The sequence below is a fragment of the Monodelphis domestica genome, chromosome 4 (genome assembly GCF_027887165.1).
Source record: "Monodelphis domestica isolate mMonDom1 chromosome 4, mMonDom1.pri, whole genome shotgun sequence".
Taxonomy (NCBI): domain Eukaryota; kingdom Metazoa; phylum Chordata; class Mammalia; order Didelphimorphia; family Didelphidae; genus Monodelphis; species Monodelphis domestica.
This window is the reverse complement of record NC_077230.1, coordinates 5,624,505-5,643,919: the sequence shown is the minus strand read 5'-3', so window position 1 is coordinate 5,643,919 and position 19,415 is coordinate 5,624,505. Positions and strand designations below refer to the sequence as shown.

Sequence of the window (19,415 nt, the reverse complement as noted above, 5' to 3'; positions counted from 1 at the left end):
CCAGCTGGAGACAGCTGATAGTCCAGTGGATAGAGTTCTGGGTCTAGAGTCCAGAAGACCTGAGTCCATACCTACTTCGGATGCTTTCTAGCAATGTGACCCTGATCAAATTACTCAACCTCTGCTTATCTCAGTTTCTCCAACAGTAAAATGGTCATCATAATACAACTTTTCTGGCAATGGAACAAATGTGACAATATTTGTGAAAGTGTTTGGCACCTATAAGTCCTCTATCAATGCTTCTTCTCTCCCTCACTTCCTTTGTTTAATATCTACCCATACTTCAAATTCCAGCTCAAATGCCTCCTGCTCTATCAGTCTTTCCCTGATCCCCTAGAGCAGTAGAGATCTTTCCACTCCAACCTAATAGAACAATTTCTTTTGCTCCTCACTAATGAATTTACCATAGATTATTTAGTACTGTTGTGGTTTGAGTTGAGTTTTATTTCCCTACTTAACTTCGAGCTTCATTAGGGCAGGCACTATGTCTTAACTAAACTTTCTCTTAGGGCACCTTCCACAGTGTTCTGCTACACAGTAGATACAATAAGTGCTTATCGTATCTACAAGTAAATGAATTACAGTCTTCTTATTGGTAGCTAATTTGAACACGAACATATTTCCCATTGAAGGCTAAGTTTAGATAAAGAGAACATTTGGAAAAGAGGTAAAAACAGCTTTTTTCCCTTTGATAGCTAAGGTAGAATGGAAGTGAAAATGTCGATTTAAAATTGGAGAGAAAAACTACTTTTTCTATTAGTAAAAATGTATTTTCTCTCCCTCCCATCTTCCCCATTAAAAAAAATATGCAAAGATAAGGAAAACAAATTCCCATATTGTCTATATTTTCAAAAAATGAAAGCCTTGTTCTCAGTCTTGAGCCTATCACTTCTCTGATAGACAATAGGTATTCATGATTATTCATCTGGAATCATAGTTGTTCATTGCATACAGTAGATGGTCTTACAGAGTTGCCTACATATCTGTCTAAGGAGAGAGGTTTAAATGACATACCTGGGGTCACACAGCCAGTATGTGTCAGAAATGAAATTTGATATTAAGATAAATTATGTTGGTTTAATTTTTTAAAGTTAAGATAATAGATTTTAGATTATAATTAAATTTAAAACATAAAATATCAACTATTTAATAAGGAAAATTCTTGAGTGACAGGGTAAGAAATAATTATTTCTTCTAAGCAACTGTAGAGCATATTGACAAGGGAATAAAATAGTATTTTGCATAACTTAAATTATTTAGTATTTTGTAAGAATACTAACACTTTCATTTCTAATTCATATATCATTTCCTTATTTTATGAAACTTGCATACTGCAATCTTTCCTCTTGATATTTCCAGGAATTACTTTTGGTCCAGTTGAGAGCAGTAATGAATACTTCCTATTTCTATGAGGCTATAGTATTTTCAAAGCACATTTCTCACAATAACCTTGTAAAATCAATAGTGCAAGTACTGTATCAGTTTTCCCAATTTTCCATTAAAGAAATTGAGGTTGTGAGGAGAAAAGTGATTCTCCAGTAAGGAAGTAGCAGAGTGGGACAGGGGATCTGGAGGTCCTGTTTCCAGGATGTGAGTTCTTCATTCGTGGTTGCCTGGACTGGACTACTAGTGGGATTGTAGGGGCAGGAGTGACCTTCTGCTTCTTCTAATACACTCAAACATACATACACACGCACATACTCCCACAGTGCCATTCATTACTGTCTTGAACAAGGAATGATGGTGCATACATTGAACAGTTGGGGTTAACATTGACCTCTTGCTTCAAGAGGTGTAGGAATTGAACTGAAATCCAACTATAGGCACTCTAGGCAAGAGGAATGGGAAGGTTTTCTTCTCCGTTTCTTTTAACTACCTTTCTTGAGGTTTTTATGACCAACTTTTAGCTTCCTGAACTGCCAGCCGCTTTGGGAAGCACTTTTAACTGAGGATATTGTCATTTTTTTAGTTAAAACAAAACCAAAAAACTATGTGTTTGAACTCTCCGGTTCTGAGTGATTCATTGTACTAGATACAGAATAGTGACTTTGTCCGTACTGTGGAATAATAACTGTACAAATATGTGACTTAAGCACCAGGAAAGTCTATATCCCATCGAAACTGAAGCTTAATGAGGTATGATTATAGAGATAAACCATAATGCAATAAAAAGGTTGTATTTCGAAACAGTTCATTTTGTCCTTTGTTTCCATTCTGGTTTCAAAATTATTCTTTCTATCTTTTCAAAATATGTTTTTGGGGGGCAGCTATGAGTTCATGAATCGATAACCAGGCCTAGAGATGGAGGTCTTGGGTTTAAATCTGTCCTCAGATGCTTCCCAGCTGTGTGACCCTGGGCAAGTCATTTAACCCCCATTGCCTAGCCCTTACTGCTCTTCTGCATTGGAACCAATACTTAGTATTGATTCTAAGATGGAAGGTAAGGATTTTTAAAAATTATGTTTTTTCTTTGTCTAAATGTTAGGGTTTATTATCAAAAACTTTGCTAGTCTAATGGCAAGATTCCATACAGAATGTTGCATGAATATATCAGAATCTTCCACACTTGCTGTGTGGTATCACTACTTTGTCTCCTTGCTCAGTAACACATGATACTTAAGGAGGGGAACATATCAAGGGACAAATAATGCAGGTTTATCATTTTGGAAATGCTTGCTTCATGTATATATTTATATGAAAAAACCAAGTGCCTATGTGTATACATACATGCTTAATGTAGGTAAAGTTCAGATGTAGGATTACAATTTTCAGTTTATTTGTGGTTCGCTGACCTTTTTTCATGAAAAATAATCCCATTAATATACATATTGCTAATATAATTCACTGTTTTGTTTTATACAGAAAAATAGCAAATGTTTCCCCCTTTTTTAAATAGTCATTTGCTTTCTCTTACAGCTTCCCTCTCAGAGACTAATCCAGGAACAATATACATTTTTTCTAACCAGGCAACTGTAAACTTTCTCATAAATTCTAATGAAAATGATTACGGTGGTTTTAATGCAACATATTCTGAATTTAATAGCCATGAACTCAGCAGTAAGTATTGCTTCCTCTCTCCCACCTGAAGTTTCAAAGCTGCAAAATCTTTAACTTGATAATAATTTTTAATAACTGAACTAGAGACAGAATAGAAAATAAGAGCCAGATTTAATGAATTTCACCAAATAAGCATTCATTGAGAATCTGCTCTCTCTAGAGTACCTTTCTGTGAGAAAATGCACAGAATTTTAAGACCATCCACAGAATCCATGGAAATACATAGAATTTGAATACAATGAGTGCTTACAACATAATTGAATAGGAAATGGAAAAGACTTGCAGAAATGTAGAAAAACGAGAAATCTGCTTATTATTGTATCCAACAATCTATTTTAAATTGAATATACAAAAACAAGAAGATGATGCGGATTGAGTGGAGAGTAGGAAGGATGATGGTGTCCTTGAGGGAAATCATGAAGTTCAGAAGAGGATTTGATAGGCTTTGGAGGGAAAATAATGAGTTCTGATTTGCAAATGTGACGTTTGAGATGCCCATGTTTGAGAATCACAAATATCCAAGAGGGATTTGCCGAACTGAGCTCAGGAAGGAGTCATTCCTGTGCCATATGTACAGTCTTGGTCATCGAATCCAGAGAATCTGAAGAGAATGGAGAGAGTAACAGAGCTCAAGGTTCTTTATCAACAACTTGCTATTCTTTGCTATTTGAGTGGGTGGGTTCTTATGTTTAGAATATTTTTCCTTCTCTTGCCTTGCCTCTGAGGATTCTTGTTGCCAAAGGTCTATGCTTGAGAATTAGAAGAAATCCAACAGAACAGTATAGAACAGTCAGTTGAAGAGCCTCGAATGCTAAAGTGTCACTTAGACTCAAATGTTCTTTTGTCAGGAGCAGTGAGGTAGTTCAGTGGTTTGAGAGGCAGGACTAGTGGCATGAGGTCCTGGATTGAAATCTGACTACAGCATGAAAGTTTCTATATTTTTATTATTTGCAGATTATGACAAGATTAACTGCAACTTTGAGGATGGATTTTGTTACTGGATCCAAGATCTAAAAGATGACAATGAATGGGAAAGAATTCAAGGAAATACTTTCCCCCCTCTGACTGGACCAGATTATGACCATACGTTGGGCAATTTTTCAGGTATAATTTATCTCTGTTCTCGTCCTTAACCAAAGAAAAATTAAATAAGTTGTCTTTATAGCTCAAGTATTAAATAGGCAACGAATACTTTTTTGGTGAACTGATCAAATTGTTTCCTCATTTTAATCTGTCCGAAACGTAGATGCTAAAGTGATTTTCTGAATGTGCAGCTCTAAAGCCTTCTTACAAATTCTGTTTCAAGTAAAGAACACTGAATTCTCAGTAGCACTAAGTTACTATCCAGAGGATTTATTCATGAAAACACAAAATTGGCCATAAAATGTTGAATAATGAAAAGCATGTCTATTATAAAAACGGTAATTTGTTTATTATAGGGTTTAGAACCTGTCAATGAGAATCATGGAGCCAGTATTAAATGCCTAGTAGGTGCTATGCACACAGCAGCTAGATGGCACAGTGGGTAAAGATCTAAGTTCAAATCCAGTCTCAGCAATTAGTAGTTGGGGACTCTGGGCAAATCATTTCATCTGATTCGCCCGTGTTTCCTCATCTGTAAAACAAGCTGGAAGGAAATGGCGAACCACTCCAGTCTCTTTGCCAAGAATGGGGCCATTAAGAGTCAGACACAACTAAACAACATAGGCCACGTGCAGGGACTCAAAGACAAAAAGGATTGTCCACCCTTTCGCTTCTTTTCCATCAGGGATCACTGTGTCTACACAGAAATGCCTATGGAATAAAACTGCAAATGTAGTGCGTCCCACAGAGAGTGAGGATCCTGTTAGTACAGTTTTAAGAGCCAGAGATATGGGGAAATGATGTGTTGGAAAACCAGAAAACAAAGGAACTTGTGGACAATTTCGAAAGAAAACAACTGAAGGTCGCGTCGTCTTCTCCACGTAGTCGGGGAGAAAGCGGGCGCTTTTCCTTTGATGGCAGAATTTGTGCGGATCTGAAGGGGAGGGAGGTGAGAAGAAGCTTCTGCTCGCTGCAACTATTTTTAACGATGATGCTTACAAAGAAGGGCATAAAGAGAATTGTACTTTTTGGGAAAAGATTTTCTCTAATTTAGTGATTACTGTACAAGAGACAAAGAATTAAAGGACTAATTTTGAGGAGGAACGCAAACTTCTTAGGTTGATTGAGAGGCTCCAGTGAAATGTTTAGAAAGTGTCATGTAGACGACGGACTCATACGGAAATGCTACTCATCGTTATTGCTCTCAGAGGCCACCCGAGCCACTGGCATTCACTGAATAGAAGAGAGGCCTTGAGGAAGATTGTTTTACCAAATGCATTTAAGATGGAGTAAAAGTGAGGGAAAACTTTGTCAGTCCACAAACGGACTCATGTTTATTAAGTATTTACTAGGAAGCAGGCAGTTCACCAAGGAAGCGCAGCAGATAGAACGCTGGGCCTGAAGTCAGACTTGCCCTCGGACACGTGCTGGCTGCGTGACCTGGTCAAGGAATGCTAATTAACTGGCCAGACCAGAGCTGACAAGCAGGACCCCAAGAGGATGTTGTAGACTCCGACAGAGGCACGTCAGCAGCACGATCGCTCTGAATCGTCACCTCTTCTCTTTTGGAGTGGCCATGGCTAAGCCCAAACCAGGACTGGAAAGCTCAGGAAAGCAGAGGTCCCTCTCAGCTGCCCTTGGTCTGACTGCAGAGAGCCCAGTGAAAGTCTGCAGCTGCCCCACCTCAGTTGTCTCTATGATCCTTGGAAAAGGCAATTCGAACTGGCCTGGCTGTGACACAAAGGCCTACTCTGAGAAGTAAGGCTGGAAGAATGAGACAGAGAGAAAGGGGCGGGGGGGGGGGGGGGGGGGGGGGGGGGCGCGGAGAGCGACAGACAGACAGACAGAGAGGGAGGGAGAGACAGACAGACAGACAGACAGAGACAGAGAGAGGGAGAGGGAGACAGAGAGAGACAGACAGACAGACAGAGACAGAGAGAGGGAGGGAGGGAGAGAGACAGACAGACAGACAGAGACAGAGAGAGGGAGGGAGGGAGAGAGAGAGAGATAGACAGACAGACAGACAGAGACAGACAGAGAGAGAGAGGGAGGGAGAGAGAGAGGGAGAGAGAGAGAGAGGAAGATAGACAGACAGAGACAGACAGACAGAGAGAGGGAGGGAGGGAGAGAGAGAGGGAGAGAGACAGAGACAGAGAGACAGAGAGAGACAGAGACAGAGAGACAGAGACAGACAGACAGACAGACAGACAGAGACAGAGAGAGAGGGGGAGGGAGAGAGAGAGAGGGGGAGACAGAGAGAGAGATAGAGACAGACAGACAGAGAGAGACAGAGAGAGGGAGAGACAGAGACAGAGACAGAGAGACAGAGAGAGAGGGAGAGAGAGAGACAGAGACAGAGGGAGAGACAGAGACAGAGACAGAGAGAGAGGAGGAAGAGAGAGGGAGGGAGAGACAGACAGACAGACAGAGACAGAGGGAGAGAGAGACAGAGAGAGACAGAGAGAGGGGGGAGAGAGACAGAGAGAGAGAGAGACAGAGAGATGACTCCAGGGACACCCAAAACACAAATATGGAAAAGAACAATTCAAAAATAACAACAAAAAGCGTCAATGGAAAAAATAGATTGGCCACAAGAAGATCAATTAGAAATTCTTTAAAGAAATGCAATAAATGTTCAAAATAATGGAGATGAAATGAAAATGATAGAGGAAAAATTGGGGGGAAATGAAAGCTTGGCAAGAAAGGCAGAGAAAGAAAATTTGCCTGAAATGACAAATACAGAACTCTCCCTAAGTAAAATGAAAAATAGAATGGGCTGAGCAAAAGTTAATGCGACAAGAAGAAATATTAAAATAAAGTCAAAAGATTAAAAGAAGAATGAAATTTAAGTTACATCAAAACTACTGACCTCTCTAAAAGATCAAGGAGAGAGAATTTGAGAATGAATAGACTACCTGAAAGCAATAACCAAAAAAGAGCCTGAATATCATACTTCAGAAAATTGTGAAAGGAATCTGTCCAGATTTACTCAAATAAGAGTGCAAAATGAAAATAGAATAAACTGATCCATCACCTTCCTGAAAGAAACCGAGAATGAAAACTCCAGAATGACAAAGAGAAAATTTAGAGCTTTGAGGTCTAAGAAAAAAAACACTACTAGCAGTCAGAAAGAAAGAGTTCAAATACCAAGCAAGAAATCACAGCCAGGATCACACATACTTTGGCAGCTACTATAATAAAGGAGTTTAGAACATGGAATACAATATTCTAAAGGCAGAAGTTAGAGGCTTATCACCAACAACTTATCATGATAAACAAAATAAATCTTTAGTGAAGTAGAGGATTTCAAAGCATTCTTGATAAAAAGATTAAATCAAAACTTTGACATATAAAGTAAGGCGGTAAAGAGAAACAGAAAGGTAAATACAAAATAAGCATTCAGGAAAGTCTTTATAAGGATGGAATTCTCATCCTAATGGAGGAAGTGTAATGTCAGTCAGTCAACAAGCATTTATCAAGTATCTGCTGTGTACCAAGTACAATTTAATGAGGGAGATAACTTGCAAGCAAATACTGTATGTGTACTAGTAGGCGATCAGGAACCAAAGCTTGACAGGTCTCAGAGAGGGAGGGAACAGATAAATTGAAGCACCACTTCCTCTCCCAGGCAGAGCTACCCAAGAGAAGGTGAGATTGGATCAATGTCCAGAGCTGAAAGGTAAATAGGAAATCCCCTTCAGTCGCTGGTTTCTGTTTTCTGCCCTGGATGGATATTATCTTGATCCCCCTAGTACATTTGAAGAATGGTATGTTCAGTTCTTCTGAACTAATAAGATCTATTTATTGTTTGGAGATTGAGGATTGGTAGGTGTAGGGAAGAGGGAAAAATAGGAAGTCCCTATTTCTATTTCAACCTAAAGACCCTTCAGGGGTTTGAGGACTCAGGTCTGAGGACATTGTGGAGTCAGGCTGGTGTAATTTCCTAATGTAGAGAGATACAGTTATTGAAGATATCAATGGAAAATCCTCTGGGTAGATAGTCTCTTGTCTTTCCCAAAGGGAAAAAGTCTCTATCCACCACTTTTGAGGAAAGATGGCTAATCTGAGTTCTTCATAATGATGAGGGATAACAGCAGGTTAAGCTCAGCAAGTTGATCTTCTCCCTTTTAGTTCAGAAGGGAAAAAGAACTCCTTTCCAACTGTCCATCTGCTTTTCTTGGCTGGAGGTTCTAGCCCCATCCCCCATTGACAGCCAAAGTTCCATTTCCTTCCTGCATGAGGTTTCCTTGTAAATCATTATACACACACGCATAGAGGATAAATTGGAGACAGTCTCAGAGGAAAGGCACTAAAATGAATAAAGACAAAGAAAGGTGAGACTTTAGCCAAAACTTGAAGAAAGCCTCGGAGGTGAGGACATAGCAGGTGAGAAGAGAATTCCAAGGCCTGGGAGGCAGGCAGGGAAAATAGCCAGAGTAAGTAGCTACAAGGAGAAGCAGGAGGCCTGTGTGACATGATCAGGGTGTATGGGAGTGAGTAAGGTCAGGAGAATGGGAAGTTATTCATTGGTTTTGCCATGCCACCTTGAGGACTACAGGGCTTTCCCAACCGACCTGGAGCTGACCCTCTCTGTTTGAATGAAGGCACCTTGAGGAGCACAAGCGATGTTATTTTTCTATTTGGATCCCAGCTCTTAATATACTGCTTTGCACATAGTAAGTGCTTAATAAATGCCTTCTCATTCATCTATTCACCCCTCCCTTCCACTACATGAAAAACATCCTTTTTTAAAGACCTGACACCCTTTACACGGCTTCTCCTGTGTAATCCTTTGTTCGTAACATAATGCAACCGGAGTGGGACTTCCAGCTACCTCTCCATCCCCTGTGTGTTCCTCACTTCAATTCTTTGCAGTCTGTAAAGTTCCATGACTGTAGAGATATAAAATTATCAACACCTTAGTGTAAAAAGAGGAACATTTATCCCAGGGAAATGGCTGGGCTCCCTAGAAAACGTGCACATTCTCAAAGACACTCCAACCATTCTCTTATTTATTTTCAATCCTGGAACCAATTTGGTGTCCATTTATGTTTGCATAAGATATCTGAACTGATAAAGGAACCCTACAGGTTGACATCCAACAGCTAAGAAGTATTTGCTCAGTTCCTGAATTAAAATCATCATCTTGGGAGAACTCGGATAAAATAAGTTTTAGTGGCACCATGGCAGTGTACGTCTATGTAAAGCTAGAATTTTGGAGTTGGAAAAGATCTTACCTGGGTCTTCCACCTTATCTGAGATCTTTGTTTTATAAATATAAAACCAGATTTTTTTTGAGGTCATTTAATGATAGATGGCAGAACCAGGCTTAGAACCAAGGGGTGGTGATTTAAATTCAAGTAGTCAATATTTCATTGGTTTTCATCTTGAATCTCTGTAGAACAGTCACACTTTGCAAATGAATTTCATTCTAAATTATGAAAAATGGTGCTGAAATCAAAATAACCTTTTTCTTTTTCAAACAGGATTTTATATTTCTACCCCAACGGGGCCAGGAGACAGAAAAGAAAGAGTGCGGCTTTCAAGTCTCTCTTTAGTTCCCTCTTCAGATCCAGTCTGCCTTAGCTTCTGGTAAGTCAGACTTACATTATTTATAACGTGAATATGAAATTCAAAGGGCAGCGAATAAGAAAGCCTTCTGAATTTTATGACTCAGAGCTGTCATAAAGAATATTTCCCAAAGCCGTAACTACCAAACCCATCGTTATTGTTGCTGTTCGATCATTTCAATCATGTCTGACTCTTTGTACCCCTATTTGGGATTTCCTTGGCAAAGATACTGGGGTGATTTGCCATTTCTTTCTTCAGTTTATTTTACAGATGAGGAACTGAGGCAAACTACATTGAGTGACTTGCCCAGGGTCACACACCTACTAAGTGCGGCCAAATTCGAACTCAGGAAGATAGGACTTCCTGACTCTAGACTTGGCACTCTATCCACTTAGCTGCCCTGTCTAGGCCCATAATATGTATTTATTGATTAAGTAACAGTTAAGTGTATGGACAGTAAAACAGGTCTTCTTGGACAATCATCCTAAGACTTAATCAGGAACTTATTCAGTCAGAGTCAGGGAATTGTATCAATTTGCTAAGTTAAGTTATTGTTAAGTTCCTGCTCCTCAGTGCTAAGGCAAACACACTATATGGTAAGGGAAAAAAATTTTTTTTAATTTAAATAACTTCCTTCACTAAAAAAAAAATTGTGTTGAAGGGAACATAAAGACAAAGGGGGAAGGAAGGGGTTCAGGGAAATCTAATAATAAAAGTATACCAAAATAATTATATATATATATATGGTCTGTCATTGAAAAGGTAATTTGTAAAAAGTAATGTATTACCTGAAACAACAAATACACTCCCAAAATAAGCAGATAATTATCTTTTAACTAGGAAAATGAGTCATTTTATCATTCACATGTGTTTTGGAGAAGCTGATGTTTGGCCAGTTATCAAGAACTGTGCCTCTACACTTTCTGACATCTTAAGCAGAAATACTTACGATCCATCAACTTTTCCAAGCTTTGATAATGTTGTGAGTTGAAGTTGTGTCCAACATTGATACAACATGGTAGCCCAGAGCCCTTCTGAGCCCAGTATCTTTGGAGTCGCCACCTATTTCCGTGACCTATCCTTAGAGCAGCCTCTTTCTTTATCATTCCCTCCTACTTTCCTTCTGATTTCTATACCCGATTGAGTGTGTATCTAGTTTTCCTTCTCTGAACCAATTTAAATGAGAGATGGACTCAACCCACCACTCCCCTTTCAATGGACAAGCTTTTCCTCCTGCACTTCTTTCAGGTGAGATAATTTTCTCCTGTTAATTGTACTCTATCGGCGAGAATGTTATCAATAGAAATGGCCAAGAATTTGCAATTAGGAACAGCCAGGAATGGTCATCTAGGAATATTAAGTGGGGGGAACTCTGGGTAAGTGTTTGGGCCTGCACAATGGATAACTGAAGGAGACAGATGTAAAAAAACCTCTAATAAGTATTGGGAAAGGTTTGAAGAAAGGGAAGGAAAGGGAAGGAAGGTAGAGGATTAGGATCCCTAAATACTTCCCTCTAGTTTGCAAGAACTTGCTTCTTGCTCAAGCTTCCCTGAGCCTAACTTACAACTCCTTATCCCGGAACTGGATTTCCAGAATCTATGCTAAATAACCTATTCTAAAAATCATTTCATTCACTCCTCCAACTCCCAGTACTTTCTCGGCCTAGTCAGGCTTCTGGGTCTTTGGTAGGCCTCAAAGGCCCCGCCCACTCTGCAGTCACACAGAGGGGAAAAAACTGCCTCTCTCTTTTCTTATATAAGTAAGCTTACTGTCTCCTCAGATCTCTTTCAGCTCTAAATCAGTTCAGTTATTCACTCTCTCTGTCAACTACCAGCTCTTCTGGGTCTGGCTAGGTTTTTTGGCCTTAGCAGGCCTCAAAATGGCTTGGCCCTCTCAGCCGCCACCAGGAGGAACAATTGCCCCTCTCTGTTTTCCGTTAATTTTCCCCACAAACTTATTCCAGAAACTCTAACCTATTTTCCTCCTTCACCTGGCACTGGGTTTTCCAGTGTTCCAGGGAACAGAGACACCAACCTCCTCCTAGGGGGAAAAAAAATACTTCCCAGAGACCCCCTGCTCAGGCTACCCAGAATTCTAACAGGCACCTTCCCAAGATTCTGTCCGGCCTTAAAGAAACCGTACCCACTACTCTTTACCCTGTCCTTAGCTGCTAAGATCCCAATTACCCTACATGGTCCTCATTAGCCCTGTGGCTTAATCAATCCTAATACTCCATTCTTCCTCTCGCTTCCCCTTTCTCCCATGTTATCCCTCTTTCCTTGCCTTACATTTTTTAACATCATCCCAACATAACCTATTCATGCCCCCCACACTCTGACTATATAGAATCCTTCTAACTGCCCTAATAATTATAAAGTTCTTCGAGGTTAAATTTATTGTCTTCCCATCTAGAAATAGAAATACTTTAACCTTATTGAGTGCCTTATGAATTCTCTTTCATGTTTATCTTTTTATGCCTCTTTTTGAGTTTTATGTTTGAATGTTAAATTTCCTATTCAGCTCTGGTCTTTTCCTCAGAAATGTTTAAAATCCCTCTATTTCATTATATATCCATTTTTTTCAGTTGAAGGATTATGCACAGTTTTGCTGGGTAAATCATTTTTGGTTGTAAGCCTAGTTCTTTTGCTTTTCAGAATATCATATGTCAAGTACTTTGCTCCTTTAACATGACAGCTCCTAAACCTCATGTGATTTTGACTGTGACTCCATGGTTTCCTACTTGAATGGTTTTCTTCTGGTGCTTGAAAATATTTTCTCTTTTAATCCTTTTTTTCCATTTGGCCAATTTTGCTTTTTTAAGTGGTTGGGGGTTTTTTGTGCCTTTTACCAAGCTATTTATTCTTTTTTCATCATTTTCTTCCTTCTCTCTCAATTCTTTACCCAATTTTTCCTCTACTACTTTTATTTGATTTTGAAAATAAGTTTTTAGCTTATCTAGAAACTTTTGTTGGACTTGTATCTAATTCATATTTTTCTTTGAGGAGATGCTTATAGGTGTTTAGACAACATTTTCCTGAGTTTGTGTCTTGATCTTCACAGTCACCATAGCAGGATTTTATGGTCAAGTCCTTTTTTTGTTATCTGCTCATTTTTTCAACCTATTTCTTGACTTAAAGTTTCCTTCCCAGTGCTAGAGGCTGGAGGGGTGTCCCAAGCTTCAGGCTTTTTCATGTTGCCGTTTTCAGAATTAGTTCTGGGAGGAGATGAGTGAGTATTTGTTTATGCTTCTAAGGTGATACAGTCTGAAAAATGATGTGCTCACTGCTCTCCCAGTGTGCACGCTGGTCCTTCCCCAGGAAGAGCCTCTTATCCCTTGGGATTACAATTGGCATTGCTCTCCATGGATCCTGATCCCTTGGAACCAGAAGTCATACAGTTGTTCAGGGCCCTGATCCCCTTGATTGAAGATGCTTCTTCTAAGCTCTGAACTCTAACACTGAAAAGAGTACAGCAAATACTACAAGGGTTACTAAGGGCTATAATCTCTTTCTGGCCAGAATCAATGTCCCGTTACTGCCTCTGACTTGAGAGCTCACAAAGCTGATGCTTCTGTCCCTGGTCCCACCACTAATGCTGTATCCGTAGAAGCTCTGGATCAGCCTCTATGTCTGTGTCACAGATCTCAAGTCAACCTCCGAAGTTGTCTTAGGCAGGAAACATGCCTCACCTTGATCTTTTGTTCTCTTCTCTTCCAGAATTCTGTTTAAGGCATTATTTTAAAGTTGTTTAGAGGGGTCTGTGGGGAGAGCATGGATGAGTGCTTCTCCTACTCTGCTATCTTGGCTCCTGCAGAATTTTTGAGTAAAAAAATGAACAGCCTTTAACATTTTAAATATTTAAGTGGCTAAATTAATGTTTTACCCTAGAGCAGTGATGGTGAAACTTTTAGGAACCAAGTGCCCAAACTGCAACCCTCATGCCCTGCCTTCCCCCCTCTGTCTTACCCCAGACAGGGAAGGGAGGAGCTCTCCCATTGGGCTTCCTAGATAGAGGGCTGGGTCCTGAGAGACATGTCCTCAGGTGCATGGGGAGAGGGGCAAGGGAGCAGCCCCCTCCAACATGCATGCCGTAGATTAGCCAACACAGCCCTAGTTTCCAGAGCAACTGATATAATTCCACTGAATAAAATTCTAACAATTTATGTGTACTATAAATTTTAATAATTTATATATATGCACTGTGAATTACTTATAATCCCTCCTGAATATGTGATCACATTACAATGTAAATGTAGACAATATAAATGTCAAAATAGCCAGTTCTTTTATTTTACATGGCATATTTTTTCTCATTTGATCCATACAACCCTATAAAGTCTTAATGAAGTTGTGACTTGCTAAATTTGAATTCATGTTTTATTGATTCCAAATTCCACCTCCTAGCTGTTTCCATTGTATTATTGTTTATACTTTTAAAAAATTATTTTGTAGTATGCCCTTAGAAATGAAAAAGCTCTTTTTAATCACATTTCTAATATAGTTTATAATTAGCTTTTCTAGTTACCTGTCGGCAATTGCCAATGTTAAAAAACTTACAACCTACAAAGAATAGCTTCTTGCCACAAGAAGTTCTATATACAATAGAAAATAAAAGTTACCGAATTAAATTTACTTGACTATTTGTGAGTGGTACTAGAAAACAGTAAGACACCCGCTTGTAGAATTGCACCCATTTCCCCTAAAGAATGCCTTAATATTTGCCTTAAAGATGTTTCAGAAAACATGTAAAATCCATGTAATTAATAATTTAGCTACAAAAATGTTATTGTTTAACACTTCTTACCTCATTCCTTAATTATTTAGAAGGAGCTTAATAAGGACCAGGATCTCAGCATTACACTTCCTTTCAAGTTTTCCATAAAACATTTATCACCAAGGAACATAGATTAGACCTGGAAGAGATGGTCGTATCCTGGATTTGAACCTGGAAGCCATTAAGGCTATTTCTTCCAACTCCATCATTTTGCAGATGAGAAAAGTAAGCAAAGAGAAGTTTCAACTGGCTTAAGGTGGAAAAGCTCAAATTTTAGCCCAGACCTTCTGATTCCAAACTCAGCATTCTTCCCACTAATAACATATTGGGGAATGTTAGTATCACGCCTCCTTAAACTAGGAATCCTTTTTGAACTATTTGTAAGAACTTTAGCTCAGCTGCTAAAAATATGCCAAACATTAGAGGATTCTCAGAATTTCTTGTACCACTTCATCCCCGAAAACGTGTTTACTGAATTTCAGAACCCTCTTTTAGTACTCTGCCTGCTTCACTCTCACTCTGATGCTCTTGGAGAGGAATTCCCTGCTCTTGGACTATTGATTTTCATTGTTACGCTTCTATTTTTGGAAGGAGAACAAAACCTTTATGTCTCTCATCCAGGTATTATATGTATGGTGAGAATGTCTATCGCTTAAGCATCAATATCAGCACCAATGATGCAGAAAAGACAATTTTTCAAAAAGAAGGAAATTATGGCCGAACGTGGAATTATGGACAAGTAACGATAAACGAAAACGTTGAATTTGAGGTTGGTAAGAAGACAATCGCTATTTTCAGTGACTGGAGAGCCTTATTGCTAGGACTTCTTTTTATTTTCTTCATCTACATCTCCCCATCTGCCATCCTATTCATGATAACTAAATTTATTTCAAAATTCAGATCTAAGACAGTCATTGACGAAAACCTCAGGCGGTGGCAAGGTAAGGCTGTGTGGTGAGGAAGGGAAGTCCTCTGTCCTGGGAAACATGAACCCCTGAAATGGCTGGACTTGCTGATGTTCACTTGTAGATGTGGAGTCTAACCTACGGTTCACTCATACTTCCAAGAAAACTCCAAAAACAGCACCAGAGAAGTGTTTCCATCACTTGCCTGCCCCTAGATCTAGGTCTAAGGAAACTGATAACGTTTGTGAGACGGACTACAAATTTGCCTGGTTGCCTCATTGCCTACACTCAGCCTCTCTTGATTGCTCCCCAGCTATCCTTAGGGAAAAATATTCATTTGGTATGATTTTCATTATGATGAAGATAAAGTAGTCAATGTTTGTTGTCTTTGAATCTCCCTTAAGACCAACCATGTCAACCACCATCTCAGTAAGCTCTAGTATAATTTAGCCCACCCTCCCTCCCCCCATATTTCCAGTCTTCGTACATCCCACATTCCACTTCCTTCATTGATCCATTACATTGGTCATTGATACATGATCCATTGACATTGACTTCCTTGCTATTCCTCGAACAAGGAACTCCACTGGGCATTTTCTCTGTCTATTTCCTCTACCTAGCGTTGTCTCCTTCTCATTTCTACCTCCTGGCTTCCTTCAAATTCCAGATAGAATTCCAACTTATACAAGACTACTCTTTACAAGAAATCTTCTTAATTCTAGTGCCTTCCCTCCATTAATTATTTCCTATTTATGCCATAAGTAGCTTATCTGTATATGTTGTTTTCTCTTTGTCCTTCCCCATTAGATTATAAAGTATTTGAGGGCAGGAACTTTCTTTAAATCCTCAGCACTTAGTATATAGAAGGTGTTTAATAAATGTTTATTAACTGATTGACTTCCCATTCTGCTTACCTTCCTTTGTTCCCATTTCCACATTGTCCTGGATCAGGAAACTGTCTTTTCACTGCCTACACCTGTTACCCTCCAAGTGCCCACTCAGATCTGCTTGTCCACAAAGGAACCCTTCTTTTAGCTTATATGTACACATTCCCTCCTCCCACTCCCCTTTTTAGCAAGTTTGGAAATAATATGATGAATGAATGTCACGGTTTTAATGTGCTTCTTTCCCAAGAATGCTTACATTGAAAACAAAGCGATAATGCTTAAAACAAAGAAATTGGTCTTTACTGATAGAATTTCAGTTACCAGAGACAGAAGCAGTAAATGACCTCTTTTTTAAAAGAAAATATTCCAAACACTCCTGAAATCACAATAACTTATGGATGCGGTCTTGAATATGCTCTTTCCCTCTCCTTTCGGTGCCTTTCCTCACTTTTCCTTCTGTTTCCTCTTTTGATTGCATTTCTGTCCTCCGGGCTCCTTTTAGCCTCTATTGCCTTTTCTGTGTCCTAAACCCTTTCTGTAATTTCCCATTTCCTTCTCAGTAACATGACCTGTTTTACTTATACTCCTGTGTACATGTGCTTTTCTTATACATATTCCAAGAAGCTTCTGAACTTAGAAACTTGATACTGACTTGTTTTCTTCACAGCATCTAATTAGCTATTCAAACTCAATCAAGACCTTCATGGAATTAATCAAACAGTAAATATTCATTAATTGCCTACTATGTGCCAGATGCTGTGCTAAGCACTGGAGATTTAAAGAGGCAAAGGACACTGAAGAAGTTTACAATCTAATGGGGGAGACAATAGCCAAGCAAATATATACAGAACAAACTATGTACAGGATAAATAAGAAATAATTAGCAGAAGGAAAGCACTGGAATTAAGAGGACTTGAGGAAAGCTTACATTAAAAGATAGGAATTTTGTTGGAAATTAAAGGAAGTCAGGATGGTTCAATATTAGGAAAATCATCCACATAATTGACCATATTAACAATCAAGCCAACAAAAATCACATGATTATCTCAATAGATGCAGAAAAAGACTTTGACAAAATACAACACTCATTCCTATTGAAAACACTAGAAAGCATAGGAATAGAACAGCCTTTCCTAAAAATAATAAACAGTATATATCTAAAACCATCAGCAAACATCATCTGCAATGGGGATAAACTGGAAGCCTTCCCAATAAGATCAGGAGTGAAACAAGAATGCCCATTATCACCTCTATTATTTAACATTGTACTAGAAATACTAGCAGTAGCAATTAGAGAAGAAAAAGAAATTGAAGATATTAAAATTGGCAATGAGGAGACCAAGCTATCACTCTTTGTGGATGATATGATGGTTTACTTAAAGAATCCTAGAGAATCAACCAAAAAGCTAGTGGAAATAATCAACAACTTTAGCAAATCTGCAGGATACAAAATAAATCCACATAAATCATCAGCATTTCTATATATTTCCAATGCTTCTCAGCTGCAAGAATTAGAAAGAGAAATTCCATTTAAAATGACCCTAGACAAAATAAAATACTTAGGAATCTATCTACCAAGACAAACACAGGAATTATATGAACACAAATACAAAATACTATCCACACAATTAAAACTAGATCTAAATAATTGGAAAAACATTAATTGCTCATGGGTAGGATGAGCTAATATAATAAGAATGACAATCCTACCCAAACTAATTGATTTATTTGGTGCCATACCCATCAAACTACCAAAAAAACTTTTTTACAGAATTAGAAAAAAACAATAACAAAGTTTATTTGGAAGAACAAAAGATCAAGAATATCAAGGGAAATAGTGAAAAAAAAAGTGCTAAGGAAGGTAGCCTAGCAGCACTAGATCTTAAACTGCACTATAGAGCAGTGATCATCAAAACAGTTTAGTACTGACTAAGAGAGAGAAGGGAGGATCAGTGGAATAGACTTGGGGTAAGTGACCTCAGTAAGACAGTCTATGATAAACCTAAAGATCCCAGCTTTGGGGACAAAAATCCACTATTTGACAAAAACTTCTGGGAAAATTGGAAAACAGTGTGGGAGATGTTAGGTTTAGATCAACATCTCACACCCTACATCAAGATAAACTCAGAATGGGTGAATGACTTAAACATAAAGAAAGAAACAATAAGTAAATTAGATGAACACAGAATAGTATACTTGTCAGATCTTTGGAAAAGGAAAGATTTTAAGACCAAGCAAGAGTTAGAAAAAATTACAAAATGCAAAATAAATAATTTGGATTACATTAAATTAAAAAGGTTTTCTACAAACAAAACCAATGCAATCAAAAGTAGAAGGGAAGCAACCAATTGGGAAACAATCTTTATAACAAAAACCTCTGACAAAGGTCTAATTACTCAAATTTATAAGGAACTAAATCAATTGTACAAAAAAAATCAAGCCATTCCCTAATTGATAAATGGGCAAGGGATATGAATAGGCAATTTTCAGATAGAGAAATCAAAACTATTAATAAACACATTAGAGGGGGCAGCTGGGTAGCTCAGTGGATTGAGAGCCAGGCCTAGAGATGGGAGGTCCTAGGTTCAAATCTGGCCTCAGACACTTCCCAGCTGTGTGACCCTGGGCAAGTCACTTGACCCCCATTGCCTAGCCCTTACCACTCTTCTGCCTTGGAGCCAATACACAGTATTGACTCCAAGACGGAAGGTAAGGGTTTAAAATAAATAAATAAATAAATAAACACATTAGAAAATGTTCTAAATCTCTTATAATCAGAAAAATGCAAATCAAAACTACCTCATACTTAGCAGATTGGCTAACATGTCAGCTATGGAAAGTAATGAATGCTGGAGGGGATGTGGCAAAGTCAGACATTCATGCATTGTTAGTGGAGTTGTGAATTGATCCAACCATTCTGGAGGGCAATTTGGAACTGTGCCCAAAGGGTGCTAAAAGACTGTCAGCCCTTTGATCCAGCCATAGCACTGCTGGGTTTGTACCCCAAAGAGATAATAAAGGAAAAGACTTGTACAAGAATATTCATAGCTATGCTGTTTGTGGTGGCAAAAAATTGAAAAATGAGAGGATGCCCTTCATTTGGGGAATGGCTGAACAAATTGTGGATATGCTGGTGATG

The 19,415-nt window shown here is 38.7% G+C and overlaps 1 protein-coding gene across 1 annotated transcript in view; it reads left to right on the top strand.

The window, feature by feature from the left end:
* The window catches only part of TMPRSS15 (transmembrane serine protease 15), a 140,900-nt gene that overhangs the window by 72,848 nt on the left and 48,637 nt on the right, over window positions 1–19,415 (top strand). The window contains exons 9-12 of the mRNA XM_056825876.1: window positions 2,917–3,057; window positions 4,012–4,161; window positions 9,627–9,732; window positions 15,106–15,253. Coding sequence (XP_056681854.1) covers window positions 2,917–3,057; window positions 4,012–4,161; window positions 9,627–9,732; window positions 15,106–15,253 — 545 coding nt within the window. The remainder of the gene's footprint in view (window positions 1–2,916; window positions 3,058–4,011; window positions 4,162–9,626; window positions 9,733–15,105; window positions 15,254–19,415) is intronic.